The sequence below is a fragment of the Salmo salar genome, chromosome ssa13, assembly GCF_905237065.1.
Source record: "Salmo salar chromosome ssa13, Ssal_v3.1, whole genome shotgun sequence".
In the NCBI taxonomy this organism is placed as follows: Eukaryota; Metazoa; Chordata; class Actinopteri; order Salmoniformes; family Salmonidae; genus Salmo; species Salmo salar.
Genome location: NC_059454.1, coordinates 70771538 through 70789440, shown reverse-complemented (window position 1 = coordinate 70789440; position 17903 = coordinate 70771538). Strand labels below are relative to the sequence as shown.

The 17903-nt window shown below is 41.3% G+C and overlaps 1 protein-coding gene across 4 annotated transcripts in view; it reads left to right on the top strand.

Annotated features, from left to right (window-relative positions):
• Positions 1–16139, top strand: part of cadm1a (cell adhesion molecule 1a) — a 432273-nt gene extending 416134 nt beyond the window's left edge. For all 4 annotated transcript variants that reach the window (XM_014137379.2, XM_014137381.2, XM_014137380.2 and 1 more), the window contains 2 exons: positions 10855–10983; positions 11877–16139. In XM_014137379.2, coding sequence (XP_013992854.1) covers positions 10855–10983; positions 11877–11995 — 248 coding nt within the window. In that variant the 3' untranslated portion in view covers positions 11996–16139. The remainder of the gene's footprint in view (positions 1–10854; positions 10984–11876) is intronic.
• The last annotated feature ends 1764 nt before the right edge of the window (positions 16140–17903 follow it).

Genomic DNA, 17903 nt, shown 5'->3' with positions numbered 1-17903 from the left:
TTGCCGTGCTTCACCTCCTTGTGGAGCCATCTAATTAGGCCCTAATCATGAGATATTAAAGCTGAAAATGGCATGTCCTCCTTATTTCTTCTCATTATTCACACATACAGACCTCAGCGGATGACAGTCCAGAGCAACACACCGCCATGATCGGGCACGCTGTTTCCATACCACAGAAAGCATCAAATGTAATCATATATTTACAGACTCAGTCAGAGACTTAGAAACACACAAGCACACTCACTTGGGTACATTCACATACACGTACCATTCATAAGAGAGTCAAATTCACAGAAATTAACTCTCGCACACTCACGCACGGCAAACGCTGCATATGTTAGCTCCTCAATCGGAAATTACCTTTAAATGTCAATCACGCTCTAACGTGGATCTTCCACAGCCCGGATTGAATCTAGGCCTACGTCTCTTTAAGCTAGCCTCTAGCCTTTCTAGAATAGTTAATACAAATGGAAAATATAGGCTACCTCATTGTATGGATCACTATAGACTTTAGAGTAGTCTATGGACCAAGAGAGTTAGTGACCTCAGATTGGGATTTATTTATGTTGCAACAGTTTACCATAAGCATTGAAAAAAAAGCAGACTGAAAAGCTGTTGGAGTGGCCTTTCTTGAAATTGGCTCGGTAATTCACACATTTTGCATATTGAAACAGAGAGGATATTTTCGAGGAAACACTTAAAGTATCCTTGATTTCAGTGAGCGATGCTCATTGAATTGGCTCGGCTAATGTGTTTGAAATACCTGGTGGAGATTTACTGAAAGAGTTCATATGAGTGTGTTTGTGTGTGCGTCCTAAATGTCAAAAGGCAACAAAACAAGGAGAGATGGCGATAGGCCAGACTGAATACCATTTTAATTGTCCACCAGAGGATAGCATCGAGGCCTATTGCTATCGTGTGCTTCATTTGAGAAAGTTATTAGAACTTGACAATGAGCGCCCCAATCCCGGATGCTGAAAAACAACAGCAGCCTTATCCCAAGGAAGCGAAGTAATTGACTCTGAGAGCAAGATCAAGTGTGGCTACAGGCTCCACTCACAAGAGCGGGGATGGATGGGGGTGGTGGAGAGAAAACCAACACTATCTCTCCACATAAACAGCAAACAACTGGGAGAGGGCTGGAAACACTCACCCTCTCTATCCTCTGGCGACGCTTAGCAAAACAGTCATGGAGAGAAAGAGAGAATGCGGGGGGAAAGGAGAGCAGGGAGGACAGAGTCAGATCCCTGTGGGACTCTAGTATATAGCTTGGGCGTTTGTCATTCAAGTTGTTTGGTGGTAAATTGGAGTGTGTTGGGCTAGATCAGAACCCAGACTGTAAAGAAACCACAGGGAGGTGTGGGTGACTGGGTACAATACATTCTCAGCAAACAGTATAGACATAGACTCTTCTGTTTTCTCTTCTTTCCCACTGACAAGATAGATGGATAGATCAAGAGAGAGGGAGGGAAATTACCCCACGGTGTCCCGCTGGAAAAAGCGTGAGGGGACCAATCTCAAAAGAACGCTCCTTCTTTGGCGGTGTTTTTGGTCCACAATAATCCCAAGTTGTTGAACACCTCAGGAAGGTGCTGCTACTCACACACGACATGTCGCCACATCATAGCAGAAAAACACTATAGACTACATCACGCCTGTGTTTTCCTCTCTGAGTGTTGGAGGATGTGTCTCGGGTTACAAAAGGTGTGGAAAGCAGAGTGCCTCGACCCTCTTCAAGCTAACCAGCCCTCAGCGAGTGTAAATGTGACTCCATTGTCCGCGGGTGACTTCCTATAGGGGCCGGTCACCAACTCTATCAGGAAAGTGTGTTTGAGAGTAACCCCGCGTGATAGCACTCCCACTGTGGTCTATAGATGGACACCCCCTGAGAGTCATCCTTTCCTTCCCCTCATGAAGACTGTGTTCACACTGGTATTTCACTTCAACCCCAAGGTCCTGTATCCACACAGAGCTTTGTTGGGACCTATACTTCTTTCTCTTTAGGTTTTTGTTTTGGACTTTGAAAACCCAGAATTAAATGTCACTTGGATGTTTGTACTCAAGTTCAGAGTTTCAGTTGTTGTCTGATGGAGATCTAGAGACTATCCTATTGGCGTTCTGTCTACCATTTTCTGCATACAAAGGAGAGAACGGCTCTCTGAATTCAATACATCACCTTTCCTTGGGTTGAGTGTTGTATTCTGGCAGCTGAAAATAATCCTTGTCTTTAGATTTACATAGATGTTTCTAAAAGCAAAAGTTGTTGGTTGCAAATTTTCATTCTTTACCTTCACTCATTTTGCTCCCATCTATTCAGCACTTTCTTTGTACAGTTCACAATACGATATCACCTTTCTGGACATAATGGTAAATAGTATTCATTGAAATCATTCTGCTTTTGAGGCCTGTTTTTAGCCTTGCCTGTATATGTGCATGCAATTCTAACTTTCCACCTCAGACACTTTCCCTCGTCATGTGTAACAGTATAGCTTCCGTCCCTCTCCTTGCCCCTACCTGGGCTCGAACCAGGTACCCTCTGCACACATCTACAACTGTCTCCCACGAAGCATCGTTACCCATCGCTCCACAAAAGCCGCGGCCCTTGCAGAGCAAGGGGAACAACTACTTTAAGGCCTCAGCGCGAGTGACGTCACCAATTGAAACGCTATTAGCGCGCACCCCGCAAACTAGCGAGCCATTTCACATCGGTTACATATGCATGAGCTTAGTTGAGTTTGAGACAGGCCTTCCGAGATTCCCTAAAAACACTCCACTTCGATACAGCTACAACTGGACGTGACTTTGGTAGCAGCTTAGGAGAACTTAGGCAGTAGGTTAGGATAATTAATGTAGCAGGTTAAAATAATTAGGTTAAGGTTAGGAAAAGTCTTATGGTTAGCCAAAATGCTCTCCTAACCTGCTCCGAAAAGTCACTTCCGGTCATAGCTGTATCGAAGTGGCGTAACCAGGCTGGCCCACCAGGTTGGCCCATAGCAGGCACGTTTACACTGCACCTTAGCCCACCCTTACAAAAAAAGATTACCGTTTTGAAACTGCAGTAAAAGTGGAGTAACTGCAGTCGACTGGTATTTTGGATGCAGTAATTGCAGAATAACTCCACACTGCCCTTTCTCACCTGGACAAAAGGAACACCTATGTGAGAATGCTGTTCATTGACTACAGCTTAGCATTCAACACCATAGTGCCCACGAAGCTCATCCCTAAGCTAAGTAAGGACTCTGGGAATAAACAACTCCCTCTGCAACTGGATCCTGGACTTCCTGACAGGCAGCCACCAAGTGGTAAGAGTAGGCAACAGCACGTCTGCCACGCTGATCCTTAACACTGGGGCCCCTCAGGGGTGTGTACTTAGTCCCCTCCTGTATTCCATGTTCACCCATGACTGCGTGCCAGACACGATTCCAACACCATCATTAAGTTTGCTGACGACACAACATTGGTATGCCTGATCACTGACAACGATGAGACGGCCTATAGGGAGGAGGTCAGAGAACGGGCAGTGTGGTACCAGGACAACAACCTCTCCCTCAATGTGAGCAAGACGAAGGAGCTGATCGTGGACTACAGGAAAAGGCGGGCCGAACAAGCCCCCATTAACACCGAGGGGGGCTGTAGTGGAGCGGGTCGAGAGATTCAAGTTCCTTGGTGTCCACATCACCAACGAACTATCATGGTCCAAACATACCAAGACAGTTGTGAAGAGGACACGACAAAACCTTTTCTCCCTCAGGAGACTGAAAAGATTTGGCATGGGTCCCCAGATCCTCAAAGGTTTCGACAGCTGCACCATCGAGAGCATCCTGACCGGTTGCATCACCGCCTGGTATGGCAACTGCTCGGCATCTGACCGTAAGGCGCTATAGAGGGTAGTGCGAACGGCCCAGTACATTACTAGGGTCAAGCATCCTGCCATCCAGGGCCTATGTAATAGGCGGTTTCAGAGGAAAGCCCATAAAATTGTCAGAGACTCCAGTCACCCAAGTTATAGACTGTTTTCTCTCCTACCGCACGGCAAGCGGTACCGGAGCGCCAAGTCTAGGACCAAAAGGCTCCTCAACAGCTTCTACCCCCAAGCCATAAGACTCCTGAACAATTAGTCAAATCGCCACCGGGCTGCTCCTCGCTGTTTATTATCTATGCATAGTCATTTCACCCCCACCTACATGTACAAATTACATCAACTAACCTGTACCCCCGCACGCTGACTCGGTATCGGTGCCCACTGTATATAGCCTAGTTATTCTTATTGTGTTACTTTTTATTATAACTTTTTATTTTAGTCTACTTGGTAAATATTTTCTTAACTCTTCTTGAACTGCATTGTTGGTTAAGGGCTTGTAAGTAAGCATTTCACAGTAAAGTCTACACTTGTTGTATTCAGCGCATGTGACAAATAAAGTTTGATTTATACTGCACTCTAACTGCATTTACACTGCAAAATTACCACAGTAAAAAAAACTGTTATTTTGGATGCCGTATTTGCCACATACTGCAGTTATACTGCACTCTAGCTGCAGCCCCAGAAACATGGTGCCAAAATAGCCAGTGTGAAATGGGGTCAAGAACAACACACAGAATTTTCACTGTCCAATCACAAAAGCTGTACATTCACTTAATTTACATATGCTTGTGAAGCCTGTGACGCGTTCTGCATGGTATTTTCATAAGTACATTTATAGTACTCCCATCTGAGGACAAAAAATTGACAAGGAAACCAAATACTTTTATCCATGCAAAAACATTGGTTGCTATGGCTAACAAAAATGATAGCTCTGCAGGCTGGCTAACATCTCACTTAGCTAGCCAACTGAAGCCACAAACTCTCCAACTAGAAGGGCAGCAAATGCTTCATTTTCATCTGTTTTCATAGCTTTTCTATTGACATTTAATTGGATATAGCGATCCATGATAATATTATTGTTGCATGATTTCGGCTGGATCAGAAAAGTTTATGTTTGAATTTGTTTGAGTTTATTTTATTTTTACAGGGACAGTGCACATTAATCAACGTTTCAGTAAAAGTGCCGGTTTTAGCCAGCCGGCTAATTTTCAACCGCAGTCCCTGGGCAGGTTATTAAAAACAATTACAATATAGACAATCATTGAACAGTGAGCACACGCAGAGTAACATAGGACAAGCAAGACATAGCATACAGACAGAGCAACATAGGACAAGCAAGATGTAGCATACAGACAGAGCAACATAGAACAAAAAGCAACAAGACAAAATCCATAAAAACAACAAAGTGTTTCCACACCTCACAAGCTACAGACAACAGACAACATGGAAAGCGGCAATACACAGCTAGGGATTATGTTCACAAGTCTGATTGACCTTTAGCCATGTCTTCATGCATTTTGTGAAAGTGTGATATGTGGTGCAGTTATGTGTGTCTGATGGCAGTGTATTCCAGACATGGGAAGCTCTCACAGAGAAAGCAGATTTACTAAAGGTGCTTTTCCTTAAGGGAACTATACAGTCACCTCTCATGGCAGACCTTGTGGATCTGCTGCCATATGTTTGGGTTTTCTGTTTTACAAAAATACTGAGTGGAGGGGGAGCCAGGCCATTTAGGATCTTGAATACAAGACATGCGTCGGTGTATTGCACAAGATTTTCCCAACTCAGGAGCTCATGCTTTCTGAGGATGTAACAGTGATGATGGCTATTGGGCTTTCTATCGAGCACTTTGAGAGCCTGTTTGTAGACAGACTGAATAGGTTTTAATGTTGTATAGCAAGCTTGGGTCCAACTAGTCAAGCAGTATGTTAAGTGGGGGAGTATCATCGATTTGAAATACAGTTTTGCTACCTCTGTGGTCAAACAATTTCGTATAAATCGGAAATTAGCTAGGTTGAATTTGGTTATTTGAATTACCTTTTTCACATGCTTTTTAAAGAGAGGTTGGAATCAAGTATGATTCCAAGGTACTTAAAATCAGATACCACCTGGAGCTTCTCCCCTGACACATAGACATCTGGCTCAGTAGCATCTGTTGCCCTCTTTGTGAAGAACATGCAAACTGTTTTTTCACATTGAGATGCAAACACGAGTCACTGAGCCACTTTGTAACCTGGACCATTACAGTAGTGAGTTCTTGTGCAGCTTGTTGTTTGCTCTTTGCATGCACATATATCACTGTATCATCTGCATACATTTGAACTTCAGACCCAGTGCAGACGGAAGGCAGATCATTAATGTACAAGCTGAACAGGAGGGGCCCCAGTATTGACCCTTGGGGCACGCCCACATCATAGCTAAGAGTGGGCGACAGCTCATTGCTCACTCTGACACACTGAGTTCTGCCTTCAAGGTATGATTTCATCCATCTCAAGGCATCGGGGGAAAAGTTGAACTTGGACAATTTTGTGATGAGAATCTCATGGTTAACAGTATCGAAAGCCTTCCTTAGGTCCAGAAACACAGCCCCAACAACGCCCCCTTTGTCCATCTTGGACTTCACATTTTCCAGAAGAAAGCAGTTGGCCGTTTCTGTGGAGTGTTTCGCTCTGAAGCCAAACTGCATGGAGTGTAATGTGAAGGGGCTGTTGTTGAGGTGGGAAATCAGTTGTTCTGCTACACACTTTTCAACAACCTTCGACACTACAGGTAGTATACTAATGGGCCTGTAGTTACTCACATCAGCAGGGTCGCCCAATTTAAAGATGGCCGTTATTATGGCTGACTTCCATACCCTTGGAAACACCCCCAGACCAATAGATGTGTTGGTGACCTTAGTAATGGGGCCAATGAGTGACTCTTTGTAGTTTTTAAGAAAGGTAGAGTCCAGCCCAAACACATCTTTGGATTTAGAGTTCTTTAGTGAGCTAATCACCTTGTTCACCTTTGACTCAGAAACCTCCCTTATGATGAAGACAGGTTGAGCGTCATTCACTAGCACTGAGCCCAATAAACCAGTGGAGGGGTTCTATGTCAGTACCTTGACAGAGTCAATAAAGTAGGAATTGAAGGCTATTGCTATTTCAACTGCATCCTGTGTTAGATTGTTATTCACCATGATTTCTAGTCTTTTTGCGGTGTTACTATGGTCTTTCCCTGTTAACTTTTTTAGATTCTCCCAGATCAATTTAGAATTTCCCTTTGCCTCACCAATTATGTTAATAAAAAAGTTTGCCTTGGCCTGTCTGATTTCTTTCATCACCTTATTTCTCAACATGGTAAACCTACGTCTGTCATGCTCTAATTTGGATTTTAGGGCTGTTTTTAGAGCATAATCTCGTTCTTTCATCAATTTACAAATTTCTCGTCCATGCACAGCATTCACTGTACAGGGGCGATATCATATGTCAAAAGTGAAACATTGTTTCCGTGGTCAGACAGGCAAACAGCACGGTTTATTCAAACCATCACTGTTGGAAATAAAAGGCTAGAAGCAAGAGGAAATAATGTGAAAATAAATAAATTAATATTGGTCACGTGGCAGAGATAGCATGTGTGTTTGTCCATAAGCCCAGTGCTTTGGAATACAAGTGTGAATCCTTAGCCCAGGTCTAAAGCTTAGCCCAGGGTTAAGATAGCCTGGGGATAAGAACAATGCAGAATTAAAAGGACTAGTGTGTGGCCTTGGGGGGGCTCCAGCATCTGGGTAGGAATCTGGGGAACACCCCAGGCCCGGGGATGGAGAAATACGTCCGCCGTCTGGTAGCACCAATGTGCCATCTCGCCGTGTCTGTAACAATCTCCCCTCTCCACGGGGGGGCCACCTGTGGAGAAGATGGGTGATGGAGGATAAAGAGATCTGAGTACCTAGCTGTGCTCACTGGGTGCTGGCACTTCGGCTTCAAAAGCATTTGGTTTTACTGACGTTTACACTCGGGCCCTGTTCAGACAAAACATGAAACAGGTGTTTCTAGGTAAGACATAACAACACTTTGTTGTGCTGCGAGAATGCACAGTTGGATTCATTTTAAACCAGGTGCACTGTGTGAGACAAAAAAGTCAACTGGATATAATTTCCAGTGTGCAACACATGAAGAATTGTTGTGTTGCCTCACCCTGAAAACTATCTTATACCTGTTTTTGATTGAATAAAGTCTTGGTTTTAATCCACATGATGGAGGGTTAATCTGCCTAAAGATTTTTGGGTCAATCAACTGAAAATATACAACTTGTTATATTTTTGTTAACGCCAATATCTGTTTGAAGTATAGAAAGGTACGGACGCTCCGTTGCTCCAGTTTTATACCATTAAATCCTAAGTGTTTAACAAGGATTGTTGTTGGTGGTAATGACTCATCTATAAGCACCATGCAATACGTATAATTAAGTGACTCATTGCAGTCAATTTCGATGGAGGGACATTTCAGGGGTTTACATTACCATGCCAATTCTCTGTGAATTATTGAATATTCCTGGGGCAGAATGGGCTGGATGAGATTAGGCGTTCATTGGTTTGTATTATGAGAGTGAAGAAACTCATTTCCAAACCATCTGGCCCTCTCTAAAATTACACAATGCAACAATGTTGGTTCACAGTGGACTTTTTTATCAAATTACAATTTCCCCCTCTTCTGATTGCGTTATGACCTGAGTGACGCCCCTCGCTGCAATCCATCATAAACTCCAATCTACAGTTAGATTTTTGTTGCCTGTGTTCCCTAGCCCCCTGTCATTTGTCTACAGTCGCTGCACTGAGGCTGGCAAGGGAGGGTGGGCCGACAGAGATGGCAAAGGAGGGGTGGGGGTCAACTGGGGGTCAGATCACTCCTGATGTAGGATGGGAGGCGACAGTCGGTTCCCCGAGCCCAGTCCATTTGTCAGTTTATGTTAATTAGTGTCAAGTACTGAGTGGAATGTCAAACCCACCATGGACCCAGTACCTCCTCCCTCATCCACCAGTCCCTCATCCAGTACAGAAAAAGGAAGTCATTTTATTCAGGGGGAGGGGAGAGAGCAAAATTCCTTGACATTTCCATAGGCCTCTGTTTATCCCCCAGGATGACAGACTGGCGTAGCCCAAGTCCACATTAACATCTTAATAGGAAAGTGTGTTAGCGCACGTCTTTACCTCCCTCCCTGACAAGAGCGAATTAAGTGTCAGAAGGATTTCTGCAGACTTTAATTGAATCTGCCCAGCGCGGAAAAAGGAAATCTGAAGTCAAAATAACCTATTAGGGTTATCAAGTAATGTTTGGTTGAGTTTGGCTGAGTTTGGCAGGTAGCACTGCGACGTTCTCTCCCCCCTTCCCGTTCTCTCCCCCTTCCCATTCTCGCCTCCCTTCCTGTTCTCTCCCCCCAGTATTACCAGTGAGTTGTTTATGAGGTGAGTTGGGTAAGGAAGAGGGTGACCATGTTGCCCAACAGCATGGGCTTCTCTCTCTCTTCGTTATCGTTTAATAAATTGTGGCAAGTCTAACAAGTAATTCCTTAAGCTGGGATTCAGGCTAGCGATGAGTGCGGTGGATGTGAGTCGATTGGAAAGAGGACGGTTGTTCAGTTTTCCTTCCTTCTCCATTCCCTCTAGCCTTCCTATCTTTTCGGGATAGCTCTTTGAAGATGATGCACCTGTAAACATACATAGGTCTGGAATTAAACGCCCGGAATGACAAAATCGAATCGGTTAGTCTTTGATATACAGTATACGGGAATGTAGCTGTGATATGGCATAGGCTATTACCAAAGCCTCACTTTTACAAATGTATAATCCCTCATTGAATCTGAAACTTTTCCCTCTCTCAATGACGTAAGGTCTTGTCGAAAGCCCCCGGTCTCCTATCTATTCTCTCACCCAAAATCATTTCCTAGCAGAGTGTGAGCTATTGATGAAAGATTTTCCTCCTTTGCGCCGTGAAGAACCAATCAAGTCCACAAACCGCCATTAACTTTTGGTTGTCATGGATCCCTACACATGATCAATAACCTTCACATATCATTACGGTTTGGAGCCTCTGAGGCCTGCCTTGTTCTTCAGGCCAAACTGGTATAAATCTTTCAAAAAAATTGCCTGGAAACTGCACTTTTAGTCGTTGCAGGCTAAATGTATTTCAATAGCTCTGACTGGAGACACGGCAGGGTCCAGATTTATTTGAACAGCGGTGCTTGCTCTGGTAGATTGAAGTTGAGAACCACCCGTATCACTTCATAAATCATGTTTAAATGTTCCACTATCTTCTTCTGCCATTCAGTTAAATGGCCAACCACAGTAGAGTTATGCATGCTCGTACTGTAAATTGGATAACACGCTATGTGATATGTAAATTAATTTTGTATAGCAGTTCTCCAAAAACAGTAATTTTGGCTCATAAACCAAACTCTTACCACATTCTGGACATTTTATAAAATTCAGTTCATTATATATTATGTCTTCCCTGTGGCTAAGTTGGTAGAGCATGGTGTTTGCAACGCTAGCATGGTGTGTGCAACACCAGGGTTGTGGGTTCGATTCCCACAGGGGGCCAGTACAAAGAATTACCAAAAAAAGAATGTATGAAATGTATGCATTCACTACTGTAAGTCGCTCTGGATAAGAGTGTCTGCTAAATGACTAAAATGTAAATATATTTAGTTTCATTATGGTGGAAGCTGGAATATAAAATATACATTTTCCCTGAATAATATTGTGTGTTTTAGAAAGAATCTTCATGGCCTTTATTGCTGTGATTTCAGAAATGTTTTCACAATTCTCATTTCGCCATTTTTTCCAACTGCAAACAGCATTTGTTTATTTTAGGCTGGAGTAGCTGACAATATACTATGAAGGATTAATGTTATCATTATTTCTTTGGAGATCCACCAAAGTGGGTGTGATGTCCTCCATTAGCATGCACTGTTTGTGGATTCTCTAAAAGCTGTTTCTGTTACTGTACTTACAGATTCCAGAGCTGGAGAGGGAGCACCGAGAGCGGTCGACCATGCAGTCATTGGAGGAGTGGTGGCTGTGGTTGTCTTTGCCATGCTCTGTCTACTCATCATTTTGGGACGGTACTTTGCAAGACACAAAGGTGTGTGACAAACCCTTTTGTTTTCTATCCATAGAAGCACCTCTGTGGAATCACAAGGTTAAAAAGTACACAGACACACTATAATGTCATGATTTTTTTTACTCAGTATCATACTAATATTGTCCTGGGCTATCAAAAATCCACTTCCCTCTCCCTGAACACTGTTTTAGGAATTCTACCATACCGCCTGAGCCCAATCAGATTTCTTCTCTTTTATGGCTACTGTCCTTTTGAAGGGGTGGTCTTTGGAGTGCAGCCCTTGGTTTTGGTTTTGATTCTAAATTACTCCCTGCCCTTCTCCATTTGATCTGGGCTATCGCCTTCATTATCAGGCCCAACAGTGTTGGGATGTAAATAATCCCTGTCAGAAATGAAGTTTGAAGTGGATTGCTCATTCCCACTCGTTCGGTGAACTTGGCAAGGTTAATTTGAAGTTGTGAGTCGAGCTGAAGCAGAATCTGTATATCCATGTGCGAATCTTGAATGCCACACTAGGAATGCCAACAGAGAGGTTTTTAAAAATATATATATTTAACCTTTATTTAACTAGGCAAGGATTAACAAAAAATGGCAAAACAATTATTTGTTTGTAATGGTTTACAGTGGCAAATAAATAATTGACCTACAAGAATTAAAAACTTAGCAGCTGATATATAACTTTTAAGTTACAGTTTCCGTTAGAGTTTGTGTTGGTGTGCCAATGGACATAATTATGAGTTTAATATGATTATATTTTAATAATGTATTTTATGAGATCAAATATTCTACAATAAACCTCATGGTTTGTTTTGGTTCAATGATTTGCTTCTTAATATCAAGGAAACTTGAGTAAGAATTCAGGAGCTTAGCAATGAAGTGTCCATTTTATCATTCCTTGCCCCCCCCCCCTTCAGGTACCTACTTCACGCATGAAGCTAAAGGAGCCGACGATGCAGCAGATGCAGACACGGCCATTATCAACGCAGAGGGGGGCCACAACAACTCGGACGAGAAGAAGGAGTACTACATATAGAAATCACAGGGCCCCAATACTGTCTTCTGTGGAACACCACGCTGTCTTTGGGTTGGGGGGAGGGGGGGTTGCTTGGGGTTGAGAATTGGTTGGATTAGGTTGGGTAGGTTGGTTTTAGGGGTCATTGCCCGGGATTGAACAATGTATTGTCCAGTCTCTGCAGCTGAGGAGGAAAGGTTTTGTGTGTATAAGGTGGAAAGATTGGGAGGGGAGGTTTTTGGTAAGGGTGGGGGGTTTGGGGGTTGCCAGATATCACTGTAGAAGAGAGCGTCACCATGCGACACCTCCCAAAACTGCTGGTACGAATTTTGTTTAGTTCAACCATTTGCAGAAAATTCTGTGCCTTGTTCTGAATTTATTTTCTATTCATTCTTTATTTACCCCCATCAACATGCCCTGTTGCTCCCCTCCCTCTTCCACTCTCTTCATTATCATTGTGCTGTTGGCTTTCCTATGAGGGTAAAATTACACAGCGGCTCTGTTCATCTCTCCCACTTTTTTCGCACACATGTCCTCTCCTGCATACCAAAAGCTCATAAGAATCCTATTTCCACTATACTGTGAGCAGGCCAGGTCTCAACCACCACCTTTCTTTTTTTCCAAACCTTTTGAAAGCTCCAAAACACATCCAACGCTTTACATATCATATTCGAAAAATGAATATGAGGAAAATATTATTACCCATAAATAACATTGTGCCCCCTCCCCCCTCTTCAAAACACAAACACACAGAAATATAATCTAAAGGAAGACAGTAGAGGACAATTGGTCTCGAAAACTGTCCTTGTTTTCTTTGTATCGGGGCCAATTCCTCATCACCGTGGATCACTTGTATTCCTTCCTCTGTCTCTTCAATTTGTTTTTCAAATTAGATATGCCAGCGCATTTAAAAGATTGCCACAATTTGGAATAAGGAAAGTAGAAGGCACATTATTTCACCCTCGCTATGCTGAACTTAGAGGCATTTTCAATTCATTATTTTCACCTTTTATTCTCTGGACAATGATGTTTTTGTTCTGTTCCAACTGAATGGAACCGCAATCCCCCGGCAGGCATTTCTTTTTTTGTGATGACATTTTTGGGTTTTACATCCTCTCTCATTAAGATTTTTGAATCTGACAAAAATAATTTGTTTTTAATGTTTTCTTTGGTGTTGTACTCACCCTTTGTCTCTAAATCAAGATGCCTCAGTTTAGCCAAGCTGTAATATAGTTAGGGGAAAAAACAAACTATGTAATACTGATAGGATTCATTTTAATGCGAAATGACCGGAAGACATCTCCAAACTATTATGTTGATTATCAAAGGTGAATATTCTCATTATAAGAGAGATATCAATCTAGGTTGTGAGGTACTTACTGCAATCAACATTAATAAAGTGATACTACCTTCATCTTGGTATATACTGAACAGGTAAATAGCACATTTAGTTGTATTATTCCAGCTTTGTGTGTAAAATTAGAACTACAGCTGTAAAAGGGTTATAGGATTTTGAAGGAGATGGTGATAAATAAGGGATACATAGCTTCTGAGCAAAGAACATACAATCATTGTATCTAAGACATTTTTACAAAGGATATGATTTCAAGACAAAACAGTTCAGTAGTTCCAACAATATACAAACTTTGTCCAGCCAATAAATTTACACCAATGTATTATACATAAACACGTGCCAGGAAATATTTTTTACATCCTAGTGGAATTTCATGACAGAATAATTTTGTGGTTTTTATGATTATCACAAGCTGTTTGTTGTGAGTTTTGTCACTCCATACGGTATAACACTCCTGAATGGGTGATGACAGTTGAGGAGCGTGTGTGTCACTAGGAATTACCACTGGAGACGGCCTTATGCCACTACCATCACACCTCAGCCTCTGGACTGTACATGGTCTTGTCATGATGCAACCATTTTCAGTTGCCAAAACAGTCAGTCAACACCACATTGCATGTATGTGAGTGTGCACCATTTATCTTTTCTTTCTTTGTGAATGACCTGCCTAAGCTTTAAGATGAGACCATGTTGAAAGGGCCAGTGGGGGAGAATTGGGGAATGCCAAAAGTCATTTTTTGTTATCTATTACTTCTCATTTCATTTCTACATCACCACAGTCAGCATTGCTGTTCAATTTAGTTACTGTCCTGCTGAGGTGGTTGATATGACAATGAGGTTGAAGAGGAGAAGTTGCTTTCATGTTTGATTTGACATATATTCCAAATATGATATCTTGGAAAAGGAGCGATCACTGATTTAACACTGTACCACGACGACAATGCTGTTTGTTTATCAGGACAGCGGTGGCTTCCTGACTCGTTTAAATGCTTCATTTTAAACTGTGACATCATATGAAACATTTTGGGTTCCCTCTGTTGTTTAAACGGAACAAACAACAGAGAGAATGTTACCATTGTTTAGATTGAGGTTGTGTGACTTGTATTTAACATTGAGCATTATTTCGCTTCGATAAAAAGTGTGGTGGCTTCCATTCAAAACTGGACCTAAAAAAGTATGTTCTTACCAAGTGAACACATCTATTCACTCTCTCTGTAGGTGGAGATTTTATTAAATGTACTCACCGCTGTGTGGACTGGGTCGATATATATGTTTGTTTATGCTTTTTAACCTTTTACTTATGTGTGTTGTGGTTTGGAATGGGGACCACTTTCAGAACCAATAGGAAACAGGAGTGTATTGTGGAAAGTATGCACCTCGAGCATAGTTGACATAAAACAAATGTTAATTTGTATGAGCACCTACTTAACACCGGTGATATGAAGACTGAAATCAAATATAATTCGATGATGGACAACTATTTGGATGGATGTGAAAAGTCCAGAAAGGTATAGAAGTTTTTTTTTTTGTCATTTATTTTTCCTAGGTGTTGTTATCTGTTTTATTTTTCTCATGAAATGCCCCTTTGTGACTCAAGGTACTGTTAACTTGGTAGTCTGACCGTGTTATTTTATCAAATTACTTTTTACATTCTTTTGTTAATTCCTGTCTCAGGCGGTGGGGGAAAAAGTACCCAATTGTCATACTTTAGTAAAAGTAAAGATACCTTAATAGAAAATTACTCAAGTAAAAGTGAAAGTCATCCAGTAATATACTACTTGAGTGAAAGTCTAAAAGTATTTGGTTTTAAATATACTTAAGTCTCAAAAGTAAATGGAATTGCTAAAATAAACATAAGTATCTAAAGTATAAGTATAAATCATTTCAAATTCCTTAAATTAAGTAAACCAGGCGGAACCATTTTCTTGTTTTAAAAATGTTCTGATAGCCAGGGGCATACTCCAACACATCATTTACAAACGAAGCATTTGTGTTTAGTAGGTCATTCAGATCAGAGGCAGTAGGGATGCCAGGGATGTTCTCTTGATAAGTGTGTGAATTGGACCATCTTCCTGTCCTGCTAAGCATTCAAAATGTAACTAGTACTTTTGGGTGTCAGGGAAAATGTATGAAGTAAAAAGTACATTATTTTCTTTAGGAATGTAGGGAAGTAAAATATAAATAACCAAGTAAATTATAGATACCCAAAAAATGACTTGGTAGTACTTTAAAGTATTTTTTACTAAAGTACTTTACACCACTGGTCTCAGGTTCATGTGCATTGAATGGTGTGATTGCATCTCAGGTAGAATGCAAAGTCTAGGCCCCACCACAAATTGATGAAAAAAAACCACTAATAATTTTAGATCAAGAGACAACTGGTGTTTTTTTTTTTTTGCATTTAAGCTGTACATGTTTTATGTATTTTCTTAAATATTCAGTGAACTGTATAATATGTGTTTAAGTATGACTTTGTATAGACATAGTTCATAATGTATGAGTACACAGTTTGTTAAAATGACACAGGAACCGAACACACTCAGCTGTGGCTGTGCAACTATCAATTTAAACACGTCTCTCATGTTTGGTTTTCCTCCCAGGACGTTTGGTTGTTTATCAATTCATTGTCTTCATTGATTATTTTTGTCTTTCTGCTGTAGGTCTACTTGGGCAATGTTAATGTGTATTAATGAAGAAAAAAGATATCCACATTCCCATACACATTTTGTATTGGTTCATTAATAGACATTTTTACAAAAAAAATGAGTTCTTGTCTTAATAAAAAAGAAAATATATTAATGTTCAAAGTAACTGGTGTATGTGTTGTTTTTCATTCTTCCTTATTTAATTTGTATTTTTCATGCATGAAGAGACATGTATAAAGAGACATAAAATGTGATGCTTAACATTGAATGCATGGCCTCAGGTTTTTCGAGCCATTACACAGTCCATTAAGCACATTTTGTGGTTTGAGGAGCATATCAAGAGCAAGCTCTTTCTCCAAACTACGGGTCCGATTCAGATTTAGGAAATGTATGCCTTTCCTATGCACTTCTCAGTAGTTGGTATTCAGAATTACCTTATGCAGGCACATACAGTTGAACTCGGAAGTTTACATACACTTAGGTTAGAGTCATTAAAACTTGTTTTTCAACCACGTCACAAATTTCTTGTTAACAAAAACAAACTATAGTTTGGCAAGTTGGTTAGGACATCTACTTTGTGCATGACACAAGTCATTTTTCCAGCAATTGTTTACAGACAGATTATTTCACTAATAACTAATATTATTCTGTTTGTCCTGTGGGTACCTTTGCCACTGTTCCACCCCTTGTGTTGCGCTGAATTTCTGTACATGAAAATTGACTTCACATGACAAATAGTAGAAAAAAACATATTGGAAAAATAATTTAAGGCCTCATTTGTACACAGGCCAACAATAAAACAAGAACAAAATAAACCTAATGTACCACACATATACATGACGAAACTGGACTTAATGAAATGTGGGTCAGAAGTTTATATACGCTAAGTTGACTGTGCCTTTAAACAGCTTGGAAAATTCCTGAAAATAATGTCATGGCTTTAGAAGCTTCGGAAAGGCTAATTGACATCATTTGAGTCAATTGGAAGTGTACCTGTGGATGTATTTCAAGGCCTACCTTCAAACTCAGTGCCTCTGCTTGACATCATGGGAAAATCAAAAGAAATCAGCCAAGACATCAGAAAAAGATTGTATACTTCCACAAGTCTGGTTCATCATTGGGAGCAATTTCCAAACGCCTGAAGGTACCACGTTCATCTGTACAAAAAATAGTAAGCAAGTATAAACACCATGGGACCATACAGCCTTCATACCGCTCAGGAAGGAGACGCATTCTGTCTCCTAGAGACGAACATACTTTGGTGCGAAAAGTGCAAATCAATCCCAGAACAACAGCAAAGGACCTTGTGAAGATGCTGGAGGAAACGGGTACAAAAGTATCTATATCCACAGTAAAACGAGTCCTATATCGACATAACCTGAAGGCCGCTCAGCAAGGAAGAAGCCACTGCTCCAAAACCACCATAAAAAAGCCAGACTACGGTTTTCAACTGCACATGGGGACAAAGATCGTACTTTGGAGAAATGTCCTGTGGTCTGATGAAACAAAAATAGAACTGTTTGGCCATAATGACCATCGTTATGTTTGTAGAAAAAGGGGGGAAGCTTGCAAGCCAAAGAACACCATCCCAACTGTGAAGCATGGGGGTGGCAGCATCAATCTGTGGGGGTGCTTTGCTGCAGGTGGGACTGGTGCATTTCACAAAATAGATGGCATTATGAGGTAGGAAAATTATGTAGATATATTGAAACAACATCTCAAGACATCAGTCAGGAAGTTAAAGCTTGGTCGCAAATGGGTCTTCCAAATGGACAATGACCCCAAGCATACTTCCAAACGACCCAAAACGCAGAAGTAAATCAACAACAGAATGGCTTCAACAGAAGAAAATACGACTTCTGGAGGGTCCTGACCTCATCCCGATTGAGATGCAGTGGCATGACCTCAAAAGAGCAGTTTACACCAGACA